This window comes from Mesoplodon mirus, assembly GCF_964341445.2.
Source record: "Mesoplodon mirus genome assembly, chromosome: 18".
Lineage (NCBI taxonomy): Eukaryota > Metazoa > Chordata > Mammalia > Artiodactyla > Ziphiidae > Mesoplodon > Mesoplodon mirus.
Window position 1 is genome coordinate 60,246,982 of NC_138994.1, and position 20,872 is coordinate 60,267,853.

General features: G+C 38.6%; 1 protein-coding gene across 2 annotated transcripts in view; it reads right to left on the reverse strand.

The window, feature by feature from the left end:
* The window catches only part of USP32 (ubiquitin specific peptidase 32), a 210,352-nt gene that overhangs the window by 90,315 nt on the left and 99,165 nt on the right, over nt 1-20,872 (reverse strand). For both annotated transcript variants that reach the window (XM_082603170.1, XM_082603169.1), the window contains exons 3-4: nt 10,161-10,266; nt 5,449-5,567 (exon numbers count right to left, since the gene is read on the reverse strand). In XM_082603170.1, the coding sequence (XP_082459296.1) occupies nt 5,449-5,567; nt 10,161-10,266 (225 nt within the window). The remainder of the gene's footprint in view (nt 1-5,448; nt 5,568-10,160; nt 10,267-20,872) is intronic.

A 20,872-nucleotide genomic window follows, 5' to 3' on the forward strand; every position in this document is an offset into this window, starting at 1 on the left:
AGTTATGGTAGAAATAATTTCTATATTGTTAGTAGCATCCTATTAAGTATAGCAACATGCTTAAGCCTCATGGTTTCAGAACACTTAACAGTGCAATCCAAACGATCAAGACAACATTGGAAGTCTTGTTTTTCTACATGGAAGAATATGGCATTCAGACTTGCTGCAGGGATATGAGGACACTGCCAACATGTTTAGAGAATCATAGCCATATTCTTTCTCTACCCCACATTTAGTCTAGAAAGAGGGTTTGCAGTATAAACCCTACAAGCTGATGCACATTTTTTTTTTTTTTTTTCCCGGTACGCTGGCCTCTCACTGTTGCGGCCTCTCCCGTTGCGGAGCACAGGCTCTGGACACGCAGGCTCAGCAGCCATGGCTCACGGGCCCAGCCGCTCCGTGGCATATGGGATCTTCCCAGACTGGGGCACGAACCCGTGTCCCCTGCATCGGCAAGTGGACTCTCAACCACTGCACCACCAGGGAAGCCCTGATGCACATTTTTACAAGTTAACATCTCTGACATTGGGAAAAGTCTTCAAATCAATAATACCCTTCAATTGTAACTCGCAGGTTTTTTGTTCTTTATAATACATAAAAGCGCATCTTATTAATCGATGGCATCTTAGATATCACCATCTTAGGTGGTAGTTTCAATGGTTTCAGTGAAGCTAATATTTTGTTATAAGATGCACCTTCATGTACCACTAAGAAAGAAAGAAGCTGCCAATTATTCTATCGCCTTCACATATAGGTAATATTTATTGAGTATTTACAATGCCCTAAGCACCATTCTAAGTATTTTTATATTCATTTAATCCTCAAGCAACCCTCTATAGGAGATACTATTATCCCCACTTTACACATGAGAAAACTGAGGCTCCTAAAAGTTATGCATTCAAGGTTATACCGTGGCAGAGATAGGATTGAACCCAGGTAGTCAAGGTTCCAAAGTCTCTGTGCCTAAACTATACACTTCACTGCCTGGCTGACTTAGTGAAATATAAAGCAATCTCTGAAATCCACTTGCCCATTGGGATCACTCCATATAACTGGTAGCACCAAAATTCCATCTGCCAAACCTAACTTTTTATGTTTTTGAATCATGGCTCTAGAAAAGGGAAGTAAAGGGAAAGTCTCCTTTTATAAACTGTCATAATAGCAGTCTAGAAAAAAATTTCCAGTACTATAAAAGGCAATTAAAAATAAACAGACTTCTGAAACTGATACAACTTTGAATAACAATGTAAAATATGAATTTCCACCTTGAGAATCAACAACCAAAAAAATTCAGTAAGAAAAAAACAATATAACTCCTATGTGGATTTCCTTCATTTCAAGCTACTGAAACACGGTAACTTGAAAAGCAAGGGTCTGGATCACATCACACACATTACTCAGAAATTACACCAGATAAATACATCAAATAGTTGAATTAGGTAAAATTAGCCCATTTACAGTCTTGTTTTTTGGGGGTTTTTTAATCAACCTTAAGTACCTAATGATTTAAACAGCTACACACATGAGTATCCCAAAACCTAGGCCTCTCATTTCTTTGATCCTCCCTCTTCCATAGGTCTTGTCCTTCATACAAGACTAACCCAACCATTTATTACCATAGTCTTTATATTGATATTTTTATTATAAATCCATTCCCTTTCCAATAAATGCAATTTTAAGCATTCCACTCTCCCTGTCACAATTTCCTCTTATGAGCACACTCCTTCTAGTATCCTGACTCCAGTGATTTTTTAACTCCACAGGACCTACACCAATCACCTACACTTCACGTTGTCAAATCTAATGATAACTTCTCAGTGATCAAAGGACAACTCACTTGATCTTTCGGTTTATTTGACGTAGTTAAATACTCCTTCCTCTTGAAACATTTTTATCACTTGGCTTCTAGGACACCATTCTCTTTTGTTCCTCCTCACAGACTATTCCTTAGGCTCCTGTTTTGATTCTTCACCATCTCGCCATACGTCAGAGTACAGGACTCAGTCTTCCAATCCGTTTTCTATCTTAATTCACTCCTAGATGACCTCATCCACATCTATAAGCCAACAAATCCTTTCCTCTGAACTCCAACTTATATGTCAAAAAGCACAGTTACAACTCCACCTGAATGTCTAATATGATTCTCTAATTGTATCTTAAACTTCTCTTGCTTTTGAAACCTCCAACTTCCCTCTCATATAGCGTTAGCCATCTCAGTTAATGGCAACTCCATTCATTTACTAAATCAAGCGAAACACCTTAATCATCCTTTTCTCTTTCACTCACAGCCCATCATCAATACAAGAAATGGTCCTGGGCTTCCCTGGTGGCGCAGTGGTTGAGAGTCCGCCTGCCGATGCAGGGGACATGGGTTTGTGCCCCGGTCTGGGAAGATCCCACATGCCGCGAAGCGGCTGGGCCCGTGAGCCACGGCCGTTGAGCCTGCGCGTCTGGAGCCTGTGATCCGCAATGGGAGAGGCCCCAACAGTGAGAGGCCCACGTACCGCAAAAAAAAAAAAAAAAAAGAAATGGTCTCATCACCTCACTGTTACACCATGACCTCTTCCCTGGATTATTCAGATACCTTAATCAGACTCTGTTCAGTGTACTTTTTACATAAGAGCCAAAATGATGACGTTTAAAATGTAATTAGGACTTCCCTGGTGGCACAGTGGTTAAGAATCCACCTGCCAATGCAGGGGACACCGGTTCGAGCCCTGGTCCAGGAAGATCCCACATGCTGCAGAGCAGCTAAGTGCATGTTTCACAACTACTGAGCTTGTGTTCTAGAGCCCGCGAGCCACATCTACTGAAGCCTGTGCACCCTAGAGCCTGTGCTCCGCAACAAGATAAGCCACCACAATCAGAAGCCCATGCATCACAATGAAGAGTAGTCTTTGCTTGCTGCAACTAGAGAAAGCCCGCGCACAGCAACGAAGACCCAACGCAGCCAAAAAAAAAAAAAAAGTAATTAAACAACAGCAACAAAAACTCATATATTTTCCTGCTCAAATACCTCTAAAGATTTCTATCTCACTCAGGGTGAAAGCTGAAGCACTCACCCTGTCTTACAGGGCCATGTGTGATCTCCCTACCCCATCACACCCCTCCCCCAACCCACCCCTCCCCCAACCTCTGGAGCTTCATTTCCTACTATTCCCTTGCTCATTCCCTTCCAGCTAAATTGACCTCTTCTTGTTCCTTGAACAAGTCAAGCACACTTCCCCTGAGGGTGTTTGCTATATTCTCTTCATGAAAAATGCTTTCCCTAGATATCTGTGTGGGTTTTCTCTCTCACTTCCTTAAGATTCTTTGTTCAAATGTCACTTTCTCTGATAAGCCTCTCCTAACTATCCTATACAAAATACCTACACTTGGCTACCTCCTCCCCATCACCACCTATGCCCTGTAGTCTACTTTATTTTTCCCTATAGCACTAATTATTATCTAATATATGTACCTGCTATTGTGCCTAAATTATAAGAGAACTGGGTGGCTAACCACATTTAATCCCCATCTATAAAATGGTAATGTCTGCATAAACCTTTTTAAAATGAAAAAAATATAGGGACTTCTCTGGTATCCAGTGGTAAAGAATCCGCCTTCCAATGCAGGGGATGCCCATTCAATCCTTGATCAGGGAACTAAGACCCCACATACCGCGGGGCAACTAAGGCTGCGCGTCTCATCTAGATCCCGTGTGCCACAAACTACAGAGCCCACGTGCCCTGGAGCCTGCGTGCCACAACTAGAGAGAGAAAACCCTCACACCACAACTAGAGAGAAGCCCGCATGCCTCAACAAAAGATCCCTCATGCCACAACTAAGACCCAACCTGGCAAAATAAACAAAAAAACAAACAAATAAATAAAATATTTTAAAATATATATATATATATATATACATTCTCCCCGGAAATGAGCAAAGCACTTAACATCTCTGTGAAAAATTCAAGTAATCAGGCCTGTAAAGATTAGATCAGTTCTTTTTTTCTTCTGGTCAGCAAATTTTATTAGGGGAAAAAAAAATGATCTAGTTTGTCTTGAGGTATTGAAATACCATCACAGCAACTTCCAGTCAATAAGTCAGAACCAAAAATGCAGGAGGACAATCCTTCTGCACCAAACACACAGAAATGTTTAGTAAAACGTAACACCATAACTACTACCAAAAACTGCTTAGCCAAGCTCAAAAGCAAGAAAGGGAAATCTCCAGGTGCTATCAACACAGAGGAAACTTAAAGCCAGAGTGATGAAAAGCTAAAGGTAAAGCCAGAGAGTCCAAAGAGATGTAAGAACCATACACATGGGCTTCCCTGGTGGAGCAGTGGTTGAGAATCCGTCTGCCAATGCAGGGGACATGGGTTCGATCCCTGGTCCGGGAAGATCCCACATGCTGCGGAGCAACTAAGCCCGTGAGTCACAACTACTGAGCCTGCATGCCGCAACTACTGAAGCCCGTGTGCCTAGAGCCTGTGCTCCACAATGAGAGAAGCCACCACAATGAGAAGCCCACGCACTGCAAGGAAGAGTAGCCCCCCGCTCACTGCTAGAGAAAGCGTGCGCACAGCAACGAAGACCCAACACAGCCAAAATAAGTAAATAAATAAGATAAATTTATATTAAAAAAAAAGAACCACATATGGCTGGGGTATTAACAATCAATGCTTATATAGTTAGGAAGGTGATTAAACTAAATTGAATTAAAACTCTCTGAATAAAACCAAGACCAGTGAAAGTGAAATGGAAGTGGGTCAAATAGCCACCCATAAATCATACAGCACTGAGTGCTGCAGGAAAGAATCAGAAACTTGTAAAAGGACTTTACTCTGCCATCTCTTGGGACTTTCCCCATATTAGCAGACCTCTGAAAAGAAACAAAAGAATTTTCTCTGTTAAAGATACACATTTTCTGTTGTTAAAGTTTTTTACAATGAAAATATATTATTTATGAAAACAGGAAAATGACAAAATTTTACAACCCAAATACTTCACTATGCAAATCAATTAAGTAAAATAAATGATAAAATAGGCATTGATGGATCATAGAAGTCACCTGTGGCTCAAGGCCAATGAGTGATATATCTACATGCTCATGTTGGAAAGCAATGAGCACCACAACCTAAGCAATGCTGTGTCTGCAGGATCACCTGTGTGTGTTTCTGTACGTGTGCTGGTGTGACAGTGGGGGAGTATGTTTCATTATACCGTTAAGTATAGACAGTTGCCTTTATTGGGAATTGGGAATTTTCAGATTCACAAACACAGCAGTAGTAAGTGTCATGGACCTTTGAGCATAGCACACAAATTGTTAAAGCATCAACCATTAAGTAGAAAAATGTCAAGAATATGCTACACATAAACATCTATTCATCACAGCTAAATTCATTACACAACTAAGAGTTAATACTTTGTCCACAGGGAGGGATGAAATGTAAATCTTTGATACCTCTGAGAAACACTTCCTGAGTGTATCTGGGACTTTACCATCCACCACATGGAGCATTCTTTCCATTTCTTCCCGTATAACATAGCTCCCGGATTCACTTGCAAAAAGACTAAAAATGTCTAGGAGAAAGAAAGAATAAAGCAATTTTATCATAGATTAAATGTACTCTGGTGGAAGTAGGGAGGGTAACAATTATTGAGTGATTACTAGTGCCAAGCACGTTATAAATATATAATTTAATTTATTCCTTAAAAAATGCTAATTAAAACAGGAATGTGGTATCTTTTCAAATACCAAATTTGCAAAAATGTTTAGGTGTGACAATACCAAGTGTTAGCAATAAACTGGGATAAACAGGAACTCTTATATACTGTTAGTGAGTACAGATTACTGCAACACTTTGGAGAGCACCTTGCCAAAATCTAGTAAAGATGAATATTTATGCTAGAAATTCAATTTCTAGGCAACTCCACCTCCACTTGTGAGAAACTCTCATACATACATGCATGAGGTACAACATACACTGAAGTATTCTTTGTAAGAGCAAAATTTAGGAAAGAAAAGATAAATGTCTATCAACAAAAAAAATAGGTAACCTGAGACACACACACACAATGAAATACTATATAGCAGTTAGAATAAAGGAACTAAGTGTTTCAACATGGGTAAATATCAGTAATATTCAGGGGGAAAAGCAAATTGCAAAACCTGTATAGTATACAATTTATTTTAAAAGTTTTAAACCTGTAAAACAGTTGAAGATATGTTTAAGGATACATACAAATGTCATAAATGTATAAAGACCTGCATGAGGAATGAAAGATCACCAATTTCATGAGAGTGGTTACTTCTGTCAAGGGAAGAATGTGGATGGGAACATGGAGGGATACTGAGAAAGAGCCTCACCTTGGCTATAATCTTTTATTTCTTAAAAAACAAGATCTGGGACAAATATGACACAATGGTAAGAAATAATAAAGCTGGGTGGAAGTACATACTACATGTATGTTTGAAATAGTCCTGTTTTGAGTTGAACTGCATCCCCGCAAAAGACATGCTGAAATCCTAACCTCCAAGTACCTGAGAATATGACCGTATTTGTAAAGACAGGAGATAGAAAGATAGAAGAGACATTCCATCCCTCTGAAGGCCTAGTGGGTTCCATTGCCTGCCCTCCCACATGCCATGGCTGATTCTCTTAAGGGGAATACTTGCTAGAAGCCTCTGACCATCTGTTATGGGTTAAATTATATTCCACCGCTCCAAAAGATGTTGAAGTCTTAACCTCAGTACCCATGATTGTGACCTTATTTGAAACAGGGTCTCTGCAGATATAATCAAGTTAAGATGAGGTCATTAGGGTGGGTCGTAACCCAATATGATTAATTATAAGAAGACAAGACAGAAACAGTGGGAAGAAAGCCATATGATGAGATGGAAAGAGATTGGAGTGATGCAACTGCAAGCCAAGGAATACCAAGGATTGAGGGCTACCACCAGAAGTTAGGTAAAAAGAAGGATTCTTCCCTGTAGATTTCAGAGGGAGTAAGGCCCTGCTAACATCTTAATTTTGGACTTCTAGCCTCCAGACTGTGAGATAATAAATTTCTGTTGTTTTGAGCCACCCAGTTTGTGGTACTTTGCTACAGCTGCCCTAGGAAACTAATACAATTGTATAATAAAAATGATTTAAAATTTTAAATATATGTGTTTATGACCCTCAAATTGGTTACTTTTATTTATTGGCTACCTGAAGTCAGAGTATGTGTTTGTTGGTAGAGGGATGTTAATTTGAAAAAATCAGGATCTCAGTTAAATTCCAATACATAAAATTGGGTTTAGGGATATGTTCATTATCGTGATTGTGATAATGTGGATATATACATGTCTGAAAACATCAAAATGTACACTCTTTAAATATGTACATTTTATTGTATATCAATTATACCTCAACAAAACTGTAAAAAAGGAAACAGCTGAAGAACAACAGTCTAAATTCAGAAGTGAGAAAGAAGATTCTGAGAGATTTAGAAGCAGTAAGAGGGCAGCTTAGAAAAGGAAGAAAGAAGAGAGAAAGACCAGCATCCAGTGGGCAAGGGTAAAATTCTAGGGATTTTTAGAGCAAAATGTCATACTCTTTAGTATAAACACCTTCTTAAACTTCCCCTGGAAATTTTTCTGCTTTTTTTTTCTTCTTTGAAAGTTTATTTTGGCCTCAATGTTTTTCACACGTTTAACTGTAGGTACATATGTGTGTATATAAACAATCACTTTGAGAAAACAGTAAAAGTTAACAATTTATTGATTGCCCACTAGTTTTTGATACTTGCCAGGTGCTTTATATACATTTTTTCTTCTGAGTTTTACAATGAAAGTTTTTGGTGGATGTTACTTTCATCCTTGTATTGATGAAAAACAGGGGCTCAGAAGATCAAGGAAGAGGCCCAGAGTCATACATATAGTAATTGGTCAAGCTAGCTTTTGGTCTTGGTCTTTCTCCCATGTTTTGCTCTGAGAATCATTAATTATGATAATAGTCAAATTATACTACTGAATTTGATAATAGTCAAATTATACTACCCTATTTGATAATAGTCAAATTATACTACTGAATTCCTACTATGTGCCAGACACTGGGGTCAGAGTGTCAGGGATAGAGCAATTCTAGCTGACTCCTCCCATGTTGTCACTTAAATTTTAACTGTCATCTGACATTTCCCTCTCATCTCCCCTGGAAATTTTTCAATAAAATTTACATTGTTTACTAATATTCTTGTTAAGAGCAGATTTGCCTTGGGGGGAGCTCAAAGAAAAGAATGAGGAAACATAAGACATTATAAGTAATTAAATGAATGAATTAAAAATTAAGTAAATAAATGCATATCCTAGGAAACACAGATGGACAATGAATGATCAACTAAGGTTGTCTTCCCTTTCACATTTAGAGGGTATATGATGCCGTCTCATTGTAATATAAAATTTCCCTTCTTACATAGCACAGGGAGATCAGCTTGGTGCTTTGTGACCACCTAGAGGGGTGGGGTAGGGAGGGTGGGAGGGAGGGAGACGCAAAAGGGAAGAGATATGGGAACATATGCATATGTATATGTATAACTGATTCACTTTGTTATAAAGCAGAAACTAACACACCACTGTAAAGCAATTATACTCCAATAAAGATGTAAAAAAAAAAAAAAATTTCCCTGCTTAGTAGAACTTAAAGGTGCCATCCTCTTCTGGGCTTACATAATTCACCTAATAAAATTCATCTCTGAAGTTAAAAGTAAAACCATTAAAAATAATTAAACCTTTTACCAAGAATTTGTATAAAGTATTATCAAGTGAACTTCTGGTTGTATTTGTGAAGTAAGGCAAGAATAGATTGCTAAATCTATGTCTTCAGAATTATTTTTTAAATAACAGCTTTACTGAGATGTAAGGCACGTTCCATAAAATTAACTCTTTTAAAGTGTACAATTCAGTGTTTTTTAATATATTTACACAGCTGTGCAATCATCACCACTACCTAATTACAGAACATTTTCACCCAAAAGAAACCCCATACTCATTGGCAGTAAGCTCTCTATTTCCCTTTCCCCCTAGCCTCTGGCAACCACTAATCTATATTCTGTCTCTATAAATTTGCCTTATCTGGACATGTCATATGATTGGAACCACATAATGTGTGGTCTATTTTGACTGGCATTTATCACTTAGCATAACGTTTTCAGGTTCATCTATGTTGTAGCATGTATCTGTTGGAGGAGAGCAGAATTTGTTGCCCCCAAATACGTCACTTTGGCTTGACAATTATTTGAGCTTAAAGGCAATCAAAACCCAGCAGATTCAGAAAAGCTCATTACCTCCCCATCAACAGCCTAAATTTACATTGGAAAAAAGGCCTATACCAGAAAGAGACTTATTATCAGAGATACTTTTTTACCTAAGAAACTAGTATAACAGGGCAACCTTTGTTCTCCAAACTTCTCTGCCTTCCTGTGAATGGACTCCCTTCCTCTTGTACCCTCAGATCCCTATCCCTTTCCTTAGCTCAGAATGTTATATAAGCCTCAATTACCTGGCTGCCCTTTGGGTCTCATATTTTTATGGGGCTCCTGTACGTACATACAAAATTTGTTTAGTTTTCTCCTGTTAATCTGTCTTATATCAACTTAATTATTAGATCAGCCAAAGAACCTAGAAGGGTAATTTTTTCCGCTCTTACACAGTACTTTATTCCTTCTTATTGTTGAGTAATATTCTATTGTTGGTTATATCACGTTTTGTTTATGCTGAATGCATCAGTTGATGGGCATTAGGGTTGTTACCATTTTGTAACCATTATGAACAGTGCTGTTAGGAACATTTTTTTTTTAATGAATATATGTTTTCAGTTTTCTTGGGTATATACCTAGGAATGAAATTGTGGGATCATATGAAAACTCAGTGATTAACAGTTTGAGAAACTGCCAGTTTTCCAAAGTGGCTTCATTATCTATCTTACACTTAGGTGGTATCTAATTGTAATTTGGATTTATACTTCCCAAATAACTACTTATGTTTAACATTTTTTCAAGTGCTTACTGGCTACTTGTATATCTTCTTTGGAGGAACATCACTTCAAATCCTTTGACTGTCATCAAAATTTTGAGGTAGATTATTCTGTACACAGATGTAGTATTTTAACATTTTGAGATAATAAAAGTACTCACATTTTGCTTTCTCTTCATCTCTGCCTCTTGTAAGAAGGACAAGTCCAACTATTAAGTTATTGAAGTGCAGTCCTTTGGATGTTCCACCAAAAGAACAATAAATCACCTAGGAGAAAATGAATGATACGGTCAACTATAGACATTTCAGTTGTCCAGGAATGTGAGGCTGATATCACCTTTAACAAATCTTATCTCCATCTCCAAACAAGGTCCTGGTAAATTTTAGTGCAATGATGTTGTTTCTCCCTCTTCTTCCTCCCTTACACCTTGTTATGGCACTCAGCCAAGAATATACTATACTTATCCTAAAGTACATATATCACTGGCTCACACACTGAATTTTCTTTCTCTTGGGAGTCCTCATCAAGGTCCAAAAAGATAAGTTCCTCCCCTTCAATAGTCCCAATGTGATAAGGATTTCATGCAATTAGGCAACTTCCTTCAACCTCTGTTAAACATAAATACATAATTTTGATTTGAAAGATCAACATTCTCTAAGTGAATGTTCAGAAATACAGAGGCAATTATACTGCAATATATAAATGTACTTAATTAACATGTTGTACACCTTAAATTTATACAATGTTATATGTCAAACATATTCAAATTTTAAGTAAAAAAAAAGAAGAAAATACAGAAAGACATTTTTATACTCTTAGAATTGAGTATTATGGTAATCAGAAATAAAGAAGAAAAGCTATTCATAAGAAAGGGACAGTAACAGCAATCACATAAATTCATTTATTCAACAATTCTGTGTTGAGTGCCTAGTGTGATAGTGTGATACAACAAACATATATTTGGTCTTCCTCCAGGTTCCTGACACAAGAGCTTCTAAAATCTTCGGAATTCCCAGAGTGATACAGGTGAAAGGAGCATCTTTTGTTATTGATAATACCCCTTTAAACCATACCTGAATTTATGCTAATAAGGTGACTCTTGGTGAGTCCTTACAAAGCTTCAGAATGGGAGCTGGTAGTCAGAGGAGCTAATGATGTGATTAGAGGGTTAGAACTTTCAGCCCCACTTCCCAAAGTCAGGGAAAGGGAGAGGAGCTGAAGATTGAGCTAATCACCAATGGCAAGTGACTTAATCATTCATGCCTATGTAATGGAACTTCTATAAGAACCCCTAAACTACGGGTTTGTTGGTGAACACATCAAGGTGCAAGAAGGTTAGAACATCCAGAAAGGACAAGAAAATACTGTGCACCATCGCCCTCCTAACTGCCCCCCGCCATCCCATGCATCTTTTTGCATTTGGCTGTTTCTGAGTTATATCCTTTATAATAAACTGGTATTTATTATACCAGTTTATTATAAACTGGTATAATAAATACCTAGTATCTGCCATGCAGAATTTGTCATTGAAATACACGATTAAAGATAATTCAAGGAATAAAACTTAAATGGTCAACATATGAAAATACATATTCATTAAATGATATTTATAAATATATTTAATAATACTCTGACAACTGATGCCAAAAACTGTGTGTTTAGTGCCACTGAGAGCAAAAACTAGCATAGGGAGATGGCCCCAAATCAGAATATATAAAACATAAAAAGAACATAAGAAGTAGACTTCATAGAATAACTATTTTTAGTTAGCCCCTGCATAACCAGAGGAAGGTAACAGAAAACCCCCTCTATCCCTGATTTTTAAAGTCCCAGACCTTTAAAAATCCCCTACCATTGGGGAAAAAGCAGAATCACTGAGAAAGTCTTGCCCTCCAAGATCCAGAGACATAATGACCCCCTAGAACTGAGACAGAAATAGGACAACAGAGAATGTCCCCCCGCCCCTGGTACCCCTCACCCACCTCCGCCACTGTGCTAGCAAACACTGAGGAATAAATAACAGCAGTCTACTGCCAAAGGAGAGGGAAGAGTATGGAGAGAGATCTTCTCTGTGGTACAGTAACAAAGAGAAAATAAAATCAAAAGTTAAAGATAGAGGGGCTTCCCTGGTGGCGCAGTGGTTGAGAGTCCACCTGCCGATGCAGGGGACACGGGTTCGTGCCCCGGTCCGGGAAGATCCCGCATGCCGTGGAGCGGCTAGGCCCGTGAGCCATGGCCACTGGGCCTGCGCGTCCGGAGCCTGTGCTCCGCAACGGGAGAGGCCACAACAGTGAGAGGCCCGCGTACCACAAAAAAAAAAGAAAAAAGAAAGAAAAGTTAAAGATAGAGCAGACATTAGAAATGTCCTCTGGCAAACAGGACTCTACCCTAAAAAAGGTAACCCTAGTCTGGAATTTGAAGCCTGTAGTGCACTGTGAGTAGCCATAGCAACACAAAAAACCAGCTCAACTACAGACTAGACTGACAACTACTTGTGCTAAAGACCTAGCCAGGCATAAATACTATTTAGCTCAGTCTCTACTGTCCTATATAAAACATCTATCTTTCCACCACAAATTATAAGTCACACAAGGAAGCAGAGAACAACACCCAAAACCTCACATACTGACAAAGGAAAAACATGGGAATAGAGTTCAATAAAGCTTTGGAATGGCTCAATAGTAAACTCAACAGACTCAAGTTAGAGATTATCCAAATGAAACACAGAGGGAAAAAAAATGTGGGGATGGGAGGGAACAAAACAGAAAATCCAAGAGTTGTGAGAAAATATCAAATGATTTAACATACATGTAACTGAAATCCAAGAAGTAAAAGAGAATGGGTCAGAAGAAATATCTGAAGAGATAAAGGCTGAGGATCTTCCAAAACTAATAAAGACACAAAACCACAGATATAAGTTGTTCAGAGAACAGGTAGGGTAAATCATACTTTTAATCCCCCAAAGCCAACTAGACAAACCATACACAAACTATTCAAAACAAAAGATAAAAAGAAAATCTTTAAGGCTGCCAGAGGAAAAAGGACGCATTACAATGAGAGAAACATTTCTCATCAAAAACTACATAAGCTAGAAAAGAGTGCAATGACATGTTTAAAGCACTAAAGAAAAAAAAAAACAAACTGAGAATCCTATACCCAATGAAAATATCTTTGAAAAAGAAAGAAAAACAGACTTTTTCAGGAAAATGAAAATAGAGAAGTCATGGGACTTCCCTGGTGGTCCAGTGGCTAAGACTCTACGCTCCTAATGCAGGGGGCCCGGGTTCCATCCCTAGTCAGGAAACTAGATCCCACATGCTGCAACTAAGAGTTTGCATGCCGCAACTAAGAGATCCTGCATGCCACAACTGAAGATCCCGCACACTGCAACAAAGATCCCACATGCCGCAACTAAGACCCAATGCAGCCAAATAAATAAATATTAAAAAAAAAACAAAAAAAACAGAGAAGTCATTACCAACGAACGTGTACTACATAAAAGGGCAAAAGAAAGTAGTACCGCAGGCTGATGGAAATATGATATCAAACAGATAAATGTATCTACACAAAGAAATAAGAGTAGGAAATAGCATAAATGAAGGTAAATATAAAATTTACTTGTTTTCTAATTTTTAATTGCTCTAAAAGACAACTGGTTGGCTAATGGAATAATAGTAAAATTTTAATTTGCTTATAGCATATGTAAAACACATGACAACAGCGCAAAAGATGGGGCAGAGAAATTGGAAGTATACTGTTGTATACTAAGATATTATACTATGTATCTCGGTCTGTACACTGCCAGTCAGCAAGAAATTAATCATAGCACTATAGTGTTTAACCCAACATCAACGCCATTGATATTATTATTATTATAAAAACAATAGCTAACACACTTAAATGGTTATTACATGGCATATAACTATTGTTGTAAGTGCTTTACCAGTATTAAGCCTCAAGATGATTCCATGAGGAAGACATTACTGGTGTCCCCATTTTATGGCTGAGGAAAACTAGAGCCCAAGGAGATCTAAGTAACTTGTCCAAAGCCATACATCAATGAAGCTGCAGGGTCAAGATTCAAACCTAGGTTCCTGAAACTGAACTCTTAACCACTTCACAGTTCTATAGTACAATTATATACATTCTCTAGTATTATATGAAATGAAAGACATCACCAGCAAGATGTATACCATTTTGGTGAAATATATTGAAGATTAAGAAATTTCAAACTATCACAAACCCAATCTACAGACACTGTTTTTGGCATCCCTTTCTCTCCACTTTAACTTGATAATGTGGTCTTTTCACTTTTGATCACTGACTTTAGTACAAAGAGAGCAAAGTAGTAACAGTAAACTTGAGAAAGAAATTTTGGGTAAGATAACATTTTCAATTTTGCAAGTATTTGTAAAATGTAGAAGATTTTGTTTTGAATTCACCTGGTTGGAATGCTGGAATATACTGGTCCCTCACTCCCAAAATATAACAACAGCAATAACTTTCTAAAACCACCAATTTCAAAAGTTCATATAACAGATGATGAAAGGAGGCCTGGGAAAATCACATCTCCTGAATTCTAAGATGTATGCATTTTCCACCTTTTATTAATGTGTCAGAAATCCTGCATCTAACATCAAATGTGTAATATCTTTTTTCACCCTCAAAAAGTTATTTTTAATCAACAGTCACCTTATAACTGACAATGATTTAACATTAATGAAATATTAAGTGCCACGCTCATTACTATTCACTCTGTTTTTAGGATTGAAGAGAGGCATTGTGCACAGGATAGGCAAGGATATATATATATATATATTTTTTTCGGTACGCAGGCCTCTCACTGTTGTGGCCTCTCCCATTGCGGAGCACAGGCTCCGGACGCTCACGCTCAGCGGCCATGGCTCACGGGCCTAGCCGCTCCATGGCATGTGGGATCTTCCTGGACCGGGGCATGAACCCATGTCCCCTGCACCGGCAGGCGGACTCTCAACCACTGCGCCACCAGGGAAGCCTGGCAAGGATATTTTGATGCTACTTTTTAAAAGGCACATAAGTGTTAACTTATTACTATAATTTGTTGTAAGATCTTTATTTTAAAATCCCTCTAATAATCTTCTTTAGCTATTAAAAAGAAAGAAGAATAGGGACTTCTCTGGTGGTCCAGTGGTAAAGAATCCGCCTCCAGTGCAGGGGACGTGGGTTCAACCCCTGGTCGGGGAACTAAGATCCCACATGCCGCGGGACAACTAAGCCCGCGTGCCACAACTACTGAGCTCACGCACCTCAATTAGAGCCCGTGTGCCGTAAACTACAGAGCCCACACGCCTTGGAGCCTGTGCGCCACGACCAGAGAAGAGAAAACCTGTACACCACAACTAGAGAGAAGCCCACATTGCCACAACAAAGGTCCCGAGTGCCGCAACTAAGACCCGACGCAGCCAAACAAATGGAACTGATTTTTCTAGAAATGTCTAAACAACAACAAACTCTTTGTGCTTAAAAAAAAAAACAAAGACCTGCTAGTGCTCACTTCGTTAGCGCATACACTAAAACTGGCGTGGTACAGAGAAGACAGCCATGGCCCCTGTGCCAGGATGACACACAAATTCGTGAAGCGTTCCAGACCATGGCATCACGTATATGTAGGGTCTAAAATATGACACAGGGAATTCCCTGGCCGTCCAGTGGTTAGGACTCTGTGCTTTCACTGATGAGGGCCCAAGTTCAATCTCCCACAAGCCTCGTGGTGTGGCCAAAAAATAAATTTTAAAAATAAACATGACACAAATGAACTTATTTATGAAACAGAAACATACCCACAGGCATGGAGAACAGACTTGTGGTTGCCAGGAGCGGGGATGAGGTGGAGAAGGGATGGATTGGGATTTGGGGATTAGCGGGTGCAAACTATTATATACAGAATATGGATAAACAACAAGGTCCTACTGTATAGCACAGGGAACTATATTCAACATCCTGTAAAAGGGTATAAAATAGTGTGTGTGTGTGTGTGTGTGTGTGTGTGTATAGAATCATGTTGCTGTATATCAGAAACTAACACAACATTGTAAATCAACTCTATTTCCATAAAAAAAATTTAAAAATAAAGTTTAAAAACCTGATATACAGTTTATTCTTAATTTGATATGTGAATATTTTATCGTCTATCTCTACAAGATACTTTTAAAATATAATCATAATATCATTATCACAACTAAAAAAAACCTGTCTTAGCAAAATTCGTATGTTGAAACCCAGTGTGAGATGGACTTTTGGGAGGTGATTAGGTCACAAGGGCAGAGCCCTCATGAATGGGATCAGTGCTCTTATAAAAGAGGCCTAATAAGCTCCTTTGCCCCTTCTGCCATGGGCAGACACAGCGAAAAGATGGCCATCTATGACCAGGAAGTGGGCCCTCACCAGACATTGAATCTGCGGGCACCTTAATCTTGGACTTCTCAGCCTCCAGAACTGTGGGAAATAAAATTCTGTTTATAAGCCATCCAGAATATGGTATTCTGTTACAGCAGCCTAAGTGGACTAAGACAAACACTAACAAAAATTCCTTAGTATCATCAAGTATCTAGTCAGTATTCAAATTTCTCCAACTGTCTTATTTTTTTTTTCAACTTGTTTGCTCAGCTTGGGATCTAAAATATATAATTGGTTGCTAGTCTCTTAACTCTCTCGAGCTGTAGGTTTTCTTTCTCTCTCCCTCTTCTTCTCACTCCCTCTCTTTTTCATCACAATTTATTTGCTGAAGAAAGCAAGATGTTTGTCCTGTGGAGTTTTCCAAAGTCTGCATTTTGATTATTGTATTGTCTATCCTCTGTATTTCCTGTAAATTGGGAGTTAAATCCAAAGAATTGATCACTTTTAAATTATATTTTTTGGCAAGAACCATCTCCCAGTTGGTGCTACTGTATCTCCATCAGGAGGCACATAATGACTGCTTATCTCTCTTTTTGTGATATTAATAGCCATTAATGATCACTGCCTAGATTCACAAATTCATTAAAGGTTACAAAAGGCTGGTAATTCTTTTGTTTATTGGCTGAAATATTTCGATAAAGAGAAAATTCTCCTGATCTACTATTTGGTTACCCTGAGATGCACTTTGTATAGAAGAGCCAGAATAAATGTTTGATTCTTTTCCTTCATTAATCAGTTTTTAAAATATGAGTTGGTTTCCCATCATCTTTCAAAGGTATCTGTGCAGAAAAAAGAAAATATAGAAGACCTCAGACTGCTATCCTTAGGTCTGCTTCAAAGTTTGGCCCTTGACTGATATCTGTGAACTTGGATTTTGGGAAGATTTCCACCATTCCCTAAATGTTAAATGTGGTTAACTACCTAAACTGTTTATAAAAACAATGTGGCAGGGCTTCCCTGGTGGCGTAGTGGTTAAGAATCCGCCTGCCAATGCAGGGGACATGGGTTTGAGCCCTGGTCCCGGAAGATCCCACATGCCACAGAGCAACTAAGCTTGTGTGTCACAACTACTGAGCCTGTACTTTAGAGTCTGCGAGCCACAACTACTGAGCCCGCGTGCTGCAACTACTGAAGCCCATGCGACCTAGAGCCCATGCTCTGCAACAAGAGAAGCCACCGCAATGAAAAGGCCACACACCACAATGAAGAGTAGCCCCCGCTCGCCACAACTAGAGAAAGCCGGCGCGCAGCAACAAAGACCCAACGCAGCCAAAAATAAGTAAATAAAATAAATGAATTTATAACAAAAACAAAGAACAATGTGGCTTATACTCAACACCTGTTTTCTTTTGGAAGTTGGAATTTTGGTATGTGATAGGTAGAAGGTACCCAGGTGACCAGCTCCAATAAAAGCCTTGAGCACTGAGTTTCTCTAAAGAGCTTCTCTAGTAGACAACATTTCACACCTGCTGTCACAACTTATTGCTAGAGAAACTAAGTACACCCTGTGCAACTCCACTGGAAGAGGACTCTTAGAAGCTTGCACCTGGTCTCCTCCAGACTTTGCCCCATATTCCTTTCCTCTGCTGAGTTTGCTTTGTATCCTTTTGCTATAATAAATCACAATAGTGAGTACGACTATATGTTCAGACCTGGGAGCCCTTCCTGTTCATCATGAATCTGGGGGTGGTCTTGGAAACCTGTGTCCAAAAGGAGTATTTTTATTTTTTTATTTTGGCTGTGTTGGGTCTTCATTGCGGCGCACGTGGGCTTTCTCTAGTTGTGGCGAGTGGGGACTACTCTTCGTTGTGGTGCACGGGCTTCTCATTGCGGTGGCATCTCTCGCTGAGAAGCAGGGGCTGTAGGCGCGTGGGCTTCAGTAGTTGTGGCTCGCTGGCTCTAGAGCGCAAGCTCAGTAGTTGTAGCGCACGGGCTTAGTTGCTCTGTGGCATGCGGGACCTTCCTAGACCAGGGATGGAACCCGTGTCCCCTGCATGGGCAGACGGATTCTTAACCACTGCGCTACCAGGGAAGTCCCAAAAGGGGTATTTTTAAAAATATGTTTGATATGTTTCAATCTCCTTACAATTATCCTTGGGGATGATCAATTTCCCCATTCTTGCCCATCCCTTTGTAGAGGGAGACTCTTCGAATTGGCTCCTGAATCCCTTCTGTATGAGTCTAAGTAGTGTCTTACACCTTCCTTACTTTCTGGTATGACAAGATGTTCTCAGCTCACTTTATAAACTCCCTGACCCGGGCCTAGAATCCGACATCCTTCCGAACAGCCGTGTTCTTTCACATGGGAAAAGCTGCATTTAGAGATTACCATTGGGATACCAGTGGTGCTTATTGCCTGGGTATTAGGGACTGTTTCTCACGCTCTTCAGTGGGCAGATCTAGGAAAGTAAAACACATCATGAACGTATACTAACACTCCCATATACATGCAATCTTTTCCATTTCATCTCCAACTAATCATTACATTTTGATATCGATTGAATGTTTCAATATTAACAATGTTTCTATGTTCCTTTCTAGAGGACATCACTGAACTAACATAACATGGAAGTAAGAGAACGAGAAGATGATTCTAAGCGGTAACTTCAAAAGGAATCTGAGAGCATAAAGCATGAGAATACTGGGCCTAGATATTTGTAGGAAAGACTTCGGATGCTCTCACAAAGGTAGTTCTCCTTTCTTTGGGGACATAAGGCATGGAGACATTTCCTCATGCTTCTTGCAGCTGAAGAGGGCTGTATGACTACTTCTGGTCAAAAGGTTATGGATACAAATGACAGACGCCACTTCTGGGCCATGCACCTAATTGAACAAGACCTCTCCCTAGCATGACTTCCATTACTTCACTGCTGGTGTATAGATGCTCTTTCTGAAATGTAAGTGCCAAAGATTTGACACTGCCAAACAAAAACACTAATTCAAAAAGATACATGTACCCCAATGTTCATAGCATTATTTACAATAGCCAAGATATGGAAGCAACCTAAGTATCCATTAACAGACGAATGCATAAAGAAGATGCGGGGTGTGTGTGTGTACACATACATATACACAACGGAATACTACTCAGTCATAAAAAAGAATGAAATTTTGCCATCTGCAACAACATGGATGGACTTGGAGGGTATTATGCTATGTGAAATAAGTCGGAGAAAGACAAATACGGTATGATATCATATGTGGAATCTAAAACAAACAAACAAACAAATACGTAGTGAATACAACAAAAAAGAAACAGGCTCACAGATATGGAGAACAAACTAGTGTTTACCAGCAGGGAGGAGGAAGAGGGGAGGGGCAAGACAGGGGTAAAGGATTAAGAGATGAAAACTACTATGTATAAAATAAATAATCTACAAGGATATATTGTACAATACAGAGAATACAGCCAATATTTTATAATAACTATAAATGGAATAAAACCTTTAAAAATTGTGAATCACTATTTCGTACACCTGAAACTTATATATATATGTACATCAACTATATCACACACAAAAAAATTCATTAAAAGAAAAAGACCCACTAAAATGTGCACTATTGTCTTATGAATGAGTAACAAATTGAAAATAAACATTTTGGCTTCAGTGCAGGAAAAAAAGAAAACAGGAGGGAAAATTGACACCGCCTGTAAAGCTGAACCAACAAAAAGAGCTGTCATGGAGAGTCACCCAACTCCATCAACAGGATTTTTATGACTGAAAAATAACCTTATGTTATTTGGAGTGATGAAAAACTTTGGAAATAGATAGTGGTGATGACTGGACACAACATAACATGGTGAATGAAATTATTGCCACTGAAACATGTACTTAAAAATAGTTAAAATGGTAAATTTTATGTTATAAATATTTTACCACAATTAAAACATACAAAAAATAAACAAACAAACATGGGAGAACTTCTACTTAGAACCTGTTTATCACTATCAACTAATAATAAACACCTGATTATACCTGATTGTTCAGCACAAATGTTCTCCTTGTTTGTTTAGAAAAGATTTTTAAAATAGACAATTAGTGCCTTAACCTATTAAGTTACTGTTAGAAAGCAGCTTTGAATTTTGTTTCCCACTTTAAAACACCTGTCTTGTTCCAACCCAAAAGCTTAAAACACCAATTTTTGGAAACACCACTTTTCTGAAACATCAATTTTAGGAAAACAATTATGATTTCTGTGGGGAAATGAACATTGTGGGGAGAAAGGTACAGAGAATTTCATCTGTATAGAAAATGCTTTTATTCTGCTTTATTTCTTTACATTTTTGGTAGATCTTAAATGCTGCAATAAATCCTTTAGTGCCTCATACATTACAGACAGCAAATATTTTTTGAATTATTGAGTGCACTTAAGAAAATAGACATTCAGGGACCTTCCTGGTGGTCCAGTGGTTAAGAATCTGCCTTCCAATGCAGG